This window comes from Myotis davidii, unplaced genomic scaffold (genome assembly GCF_000327345.1).
Source record: "Myotis davidii unplaced genomic scaffold, ASM32734v1 scaffold1285, whole genome shotgun sequence".
NCBI classification, from domain to species: Eukaryota; Metazoa; Chordata; class Mammalia; order Chiroptera; family Vespertilionidae; genus Myotis; species Myotis davidii.
Window position 1 is genome coordinate 139,696 of NW_006296049.1, and position 7,115 is coordinate 146,810.

Here is a 7,115-nt window from a genome sequence, read left to right on the forward strand (position 1 = left end):
TTCTAGAAACAAAATTTAAGCAGTAATAAGAACTCCCAACCAACAAAATCCCAGGACCAAACTAAACTGAGTCTCCGACATATGTACTACTATTTGTAATACTTTAAACAAGAAAATAAAATTAAAAAAAAACACACAGAAAAAAAACCAAAGAATAAACCAGACCTGATTTGTAGCTTATGCTAGTTTCTGTTGTGTAAATCCTCTCACCATAACCAATTGTAAGCTATCAATGGCTTACAATATTCCTGAAATTTTAACAAATTATTATTTCACATTATACTATTTCCACCTGAGAGTAAGGGTGATGCCATCTATTTTTTCTATATATACCAACTGCACCTAGTGCAGCACAAAGCAGAAACTCAAATGCTGAGTGACTTATAGATGTATCCAAAGATGAACACTAGTGTGTATTGCTAAAAACAAATTAAATGACCTCCAAGCTCTTCTGGGCAATAAAATTTTATTATCTTAAGAAATTTATAATGTCTAAGTTCTGATCCTTCTAAAAATATATTTAAAAAAAAGAGAACATTCATTGAGCACTTCTACTATGTCAACTACTGTACTGTTATGTACTTTACTTACTAATCTCATTTAATGCTCATAATCACTTTACCTGTATGTTCTATTCTACTTTGCTGTTGATCTCTAAAGTTCTCCTCCTTGTTGCTTTTCTAATTAAAAAAATATTTTTATTGATTTCAGAGACAGGAAGGAAGAGGGAGACAGAGATAAAAACATCAATGATGAGATAGAAACATCGTTGATTGGCTGACTCCTGCATACCCCCAACTAGGGATCGAGCCGCAACCCGGGCATGTGCCCTGACTGGGAATTGAATCATGACCTCCTGGTTCATAGGTCAATGCTCAACCACTGAGCCACATCATGCTGTTGTTGCTCTTCTGAGATCATTTCTTAGGTTCCTCTAAAGTTTTGTTTTTAGTCAGTTCCACATTTCAGTTATTACTGCATCAAAAATTGTGGTGCAGCTTAAAGAGCATGGGCTTTGGAGTTAGATAGCCCAAGTTCCGAATCCCAACTCTATATAATCTATAGAAATATATTAAAATCTGTGAACTTCAGATCTCTAAAGTAATTAGAATCATACATACCTCATAAGTTATATACCTCATAGGGAAGGACTGAATGAGAAAATGTATCTAACTTATCTAGTGATTGAAAGGGCGAGGACTACGTCCTCCATCTTGCCCCAGGGTAAGGGCTACACCCTCCATCTTACCTTGGATCCTCCATTTTTGGGCAGCCATGTGCTCGGCAAGGCTTCTTCCTGGAAGCCCAAGCCTCTGCTAACCACACCCAGGACTTCTTTAAACTAACCAATGACAATCAAGGGAAGTGCGCACCATAGATATGACCACATCCTGTGTAATAAGACACCGACTTGCGCCTGGCCAATCGGCAGGGCCCACAGTCTTTTCGCCTCCCCTTACTCCAACCCCCTATAAAACCCCTCTTCCCACAGGGCTAGCTCTCTCTCTGCCACTTGCTGCTGCGTCAGTAAGGAGGGTAGGGGAGCCAAGCCTGGGCTTGAATAGACTCTTATGCTTTTGCATCGGACATGGCTGGCTCCCTGGTGTGGTTTCTTGGGGATCCTGAAATCTGGGCATAACAGTGATGTGTATATTTTTTTAAAAAAATTGCTACTTTCTCTTGTTTCTCCATCATCATAAACCTTTTGAATCACTGGACTAGCATGTTCTATTTTGATTCCAGGCATACATTTTTATAATGCCTTACAGACAGTCCCATTACCTGAGTTCTATTTCAGTCTCTAGGCTTTCAATCTGCTTTGTAATAGAATCCTCTGACTCAGAAACTTGACCATGAAGTTCAGCAACTGAGAATGTGCGCCTCTGTAAAAAAGAATAGTGGGAATTAGGGTGAAGTACTCGAAGGAAAGTAATCCTCCAAAGCAGTGAGTGTGTCTGGGGAGTACAGAGTCTGATAATTGGTCAAATATTTCCATAAGGGCACTTACCCGGAATTTAGAAGGTAGATTCTCCCCAGATTCCTTTTGTTCTTTGAGTTGAGCCAGATCCTGAGCCAGGATCTTTCTATCTTCAAGAAGGTCATTAAGATGGCGTTTGGCTTCCTCAGTACTGACCATAACCTCAATTTCATTTCCAAGCCAACTCTAGAAGAGTAATTAAGTGATGTTGGGTTAAGGATGCAGTTTCTCTGGCCCATGGGCTAGATTCAGTTCCAGACTTAATTTTCCTCAGACCAGAGCTCAAGTAACTAAGGGTGTCCCAAAATTCACACAAGAAGTAATTTTGATAGAAAACACAGGTTTATAATTAAAAATTGTAAATTTTTTATTGATTCATAAAGTATACAGTATAGGGTTATGTATAGAATAGCATATCAGGTAAATGGATTATCATGTGTCGATAGCGAGCACCATTAACACTTATTGCCTGAGCAGCCACATTTTCGAAGAATGGTCCGATGATGCCTCCAGCCCAAAATCCGCACCAAACAGTGACACTGTCCAATTCTTGACCACAGTGCCGAATTGATGTCCCTGGACTCTCAGCAACACTCTCACGAACTGTGAACTGCTTCGATGTTTTGTGTTGAACGACTTGTTGAAGGACGGCCAGAGTGTTTAAGATCACTAATTGATCCAGTCTCCCTAAATTTTTTAATTAATGTCTTTACAGTTGATGAAGTTAAATCACTATTCCCGACCATATTTTGCACGAAAACTGCGAACTGTAGCTGCCAAACCTTCATTATTTTTAAAATATTGCTTAACAATGGAAACACGTTGTTCTTTCATGTACCGCTCCATTTTTAATAACCCTGAACTGTCAGTTGTCACGCTATCTTTTTTTTCCGTTGGCAACACTTTACAGCACAAATGGCGTAAAATTCAAATCTTGCGTGAATTTTGGGACACCCTTTAGAAGTAAGATTTCCATTTGTACCTACACTCACCAAAAGTTCCAATAGGTCTCCAAGAGCCTTTACAGGACTATCCTAAAAGGTCACAATAAAGAGACTTTCTGCAGAAAACCTTCAGATATTCTACATTTCTCTGTATTCTGTCTTATCTTCTCCATTTTTCCCTTAACCTTTGTCCTTATCTAGTCATGATATAGAATTAAAGTATATTTTGACTGCCTGTTCTATTTAGTAAATAGATATCCATTCTTAATCTTTAATGATGAATGAAATATATCAAGCAAACAAAATGAACTAAATTCAGTTTTAAAAAAGGACCATCCCTGAGAACACTTTCACATCAGAATATATACCACAATAAGAGTAATCAAAAGAAAACTGGAGTGGATATATTAATATCAGGTAATGTAGAATTCACATCAAAGAATATTACCAAGGATTAAAAAAGGTGATTTTATAATGGTAAAGGAGTCAATTATTCAAGAGAATTTAATCCTCTAATAAAACACCAAAGTATGTGAAACAAAAGAAGACAATATGGAATTATAAAAATACTCAATTGATCCAAAAAGAAGCCAGAAAACAAGGAAAAAGTGAATGAAGAACACATGGGAAAAATAGAAAACAAATAGCAAGATGAAATATTCATATCTGCCAATTGTAAGATTGGATTTAAAAAGCCAGACCCAACTACATGCTGCCTACACAAATCACACTTTAAAAGTGAAGGCACAACGTTTACCCTTTGTGACAGCATGGATGGACCTGGGGAGTATTATTCATGCTAAGCGAAATAAGCCAGTCAGAGAAAGACAAATACCATATGATCTCACTAATATGTGGAATCTAATGAACAAAATAAACTGATGAACAAAATGGAACCAGAGTGTGGATACATGAAACAGACTGGCTGGTACCCAAGGGGAGGGGAGTGGGTTGACTAGATAAAGAAGTTGAAGGGATGAGCTAAAGAACATATATGCAATACCTCATGGGTACAGACAATAGTTTGGTAAAGGCCAAAAGAGAAGGAGGTTGGGGTGGATCGAGGTGGGCAAAGAGGATGGGGGAAAGCAGGACACCTGTAATTATGTCAACATTAAACTTTTTTTTAATAAAAAACAACAACAAAGGCATAAATAGGTTAAAATTTAAAGGATTACAAAATATACCATGCTAACATAAGTTGAAAGAAAGGTTTTTGTGTTATTAGAACAAAAAGAAGATTTCAGAGCAAATATTACCAGGAATAGAAAAGATTATTTTATAATAATGAAGAGATCAATTAATCCTAAGTATTTGTGCCTCTAATAACAGCTTCAAAATACATGAAGCAAACCAGATAGAACTATAAGGAGAAAAATAAGAAAAACAAAATTTTAGTTGATGATCTCAATACCAATCTCTCAATAACTGATAGAGCAAGTAGGCAAAAAACCAGTGAGAACACAGTAAAATAAATAGCACAATCAATCACATAGGCATGACTGACATTTACAGAATACTATCCAATAACAGAACTGTACACATTCTTTTCAAGTACATCCAGAACATTAGCGAAGACTAGCCATATTCTAGGCATTAGTTAAGTCTCAGTAAATTCAAAGGATTCAAGTCATACAAAGTATGTTCTCTAATCACAATGGAATTAAATTAGAAATCACAACAGAAAGATATTGGGAAAAATTCCCTAATATTTGGAAAATAAATAACACACCTCTAAATAACCTATGTGTCAAATAAGGAATCAACAAGGCAATTAGAATGTATTTTGAATTGAATGAACATGAAATTATAACTATAAAAAATTGTGGGATGTCGTTAAGAGTACTTGCACCCCTATGTTCATAGCAGCATTATTTACAATAGCCAAGATCTGGAAACAGCCCAAGTGCCCATCAGCAGATGAGTGGATAAAAAGCTGTGGTACATTTAAACAATGGAATACTATGCAGCTTTAAAAAAGAGGGAAATCTTACCCTTTGAGACAACATGGAGGGTCCTGGAGAGTATTATGCTAAGCGAAATAAGCCAGTCAGAAAAAGACAAAAATCATATGATCTCAGTTGTACGTGAAATCTAATGAACAAAATAAACTGTCAAACAAAATAGAGTCAAAGACATGGAAGCATGCAACAGACTGAGAATTCTTAGAGGGAAGGGGGGAGGGGGCAGGAAGAGATTAACCAAATAACTTATATGCATAACCCATGGACACAGACAATAATAGTGTGGTGAAGGTTTGGGGAGGGGCTAGGAGGGGTAAGAAAGGGTCAATGGAGGAGAAAGGGGACATCTGTAAAACTTTTAACAATAAAGATAAATTGTTTATTTTATTTTATTTTTTTATCATTTTATGTTCCTCAGGCATGAAACAGCTCTGGCCACTGGCACAGGCATCAAACTAGGATGCACTAAGGACTGTACATCTGCTTTGCCCCTGACTGATAGAGGAGCAACACCACCAATCAGGTGTCTCCTTGCCCATTGCCAGGGGGTAAAGATAATTTTTTAAAAAAAGATTACTTAAAGGAAAATTTATAGCACTAAATGTTTATATTAGAAAAGAAGAATTCAAGTCAATGATGTCAGGTTGCCAGCTGTGGTGGCGGGGGACTGGATAAAAGGTGAAGGGATAGAGAAGTACAGATTTGTAGTTATAGAATAGTCTTGGGGATGTAAAGGACAGCACAGGGAATATAGTCAATAATATTGTAATAACTATGTATGGTGCCATGTGTGTACTGGACTTACCAGGGGGATCACTTTGTAAGTTACATAAATGTCTAACCACTCTGCTGTACACCTAAAACTAATATAATTTTGAATGTCAACTGTAATTTTTAAAAATATAAATTAAAATTTTTTAAAAAATTAAAAATATATGAGCCAATGAAATCCAAAGAGGAAATAAGGAAATAATAAAGATCAGACTGGAAATTAATGAACTGGGGTTTTGGGGGTATATTTTTTATTGTGGTAAAATATACATAAAATTTACAATTTTAACCATTTGTAAGAATGAACTGGTTCTTTGACAAACCTCTAGCCAAACTGATCAGGAAAAACAAGACACAAAATATCAATAACATGAATGAGATGGATGATATTAGTAAAGCTTTTACAGACATTAGAAGGATAGAAAGGAAATATTATGAATAACTTCACACCAATAAATTTAACAACTTAAATGGAACTGACAAAATCCCTGAAACACACAAATTACCAAAATCACTCAAGAAGAAATAAATAACCTAAACAGCCCTATACCTATTTTAAAAATTGAATGTTAGTTAATACCCCTCTCTACAAAAACTAACAAAAAACCCTTCAGGCCCAGATGGCTTCACTTGAGAAATGAACCAAACTTTTAAGGAAGAAACTGCCGGAAGCTGGTCCATCCTTGCTGCTTGACACAGTCGCTGCAGGGAAGAAACATCTGCACAGATGTTTCAAGGGACCTGGCATATATGGCATACTGTTCTTAATATGTTTTCTCACCTTCTTGGCGCTATGTGTTTTAACCAAGGTCACCTGCTGGAGTCCATTTATTGTCTTCACTAATTGAGTATAGACAGAGACCCCCAAAAGTTAGTAACCTTTGAAGTCCTAGCAAAGGTCAGGACTGTGCACCACCCAGTTAATCTAGATAATGGTAGCTGAAGCAACCTCCCTACCTTTATTCATGATAGTATCTGTGTGTCATTGAAACCTCCTTACCCTAGGGCTACCCCAAACAAACCTCCTTACCCTAAGGCAGCCGTGGGCAAACTACGGGCCTGTTTGAAATGAATAAAACTAAAAAAAAAAAAGACCGTATCCTTTTATGTAATGATGTTTACTTTGAATTTATATTAGTTCACACAAACACTCCATCCATGCTTTTGTTCCTGCCTTCTGTCCAGTTTAAGAACCCATTGTGGCCCTCGAGTCAAAAAGTTTGCCCACCCCTGCCCTAAGGGCTACTCCAGATCAATAAAAGGTTGGAGCGGCCTGAGCATCGGTGGAAGTCCTTCAGGACTTGCTTGCCTGGTCCCTCAATATTGCAAAATTATCTCATGTCATTTTTCTCTCATTTGTGTGCGTCTCCTCTTTCAGATACCGAACCCTACTCCACACAGAACATAGAGGGAGTCTTACACGACAGTCACCTCTCTGAGAAAGGTTGTTTCCCCAGG

General features: G+C 37.1%; 1 protein-coding gene across 1 annotated transcript in view; it reads right to left on the reverse strand.

Moving 5' to 3' along the window:
• KIF4A (kinesin family member 4A) overlaps positions 1-7,115 on the reverse strand; it is a 168,994-nt gene that overhangs the window by 22,102 nt on the left and 139,777 nt on the right. The window contains exons 21-22 of the mRNA XM_006770944.2: positions 2,009-2,164; positions 1,783-1,883 (exon numbers count right to left, since the gene is read on the reverse strand). Of these exons, the coding sequence (XP_006771007.1) occupies positions 1,783-1,883; positions 2,009-2,164 (257 nt within the window). The remainder of the gene's footprint in view (positions 1-1,782; positions 1,884-2,008; positions 2,165-7,115) is intronic.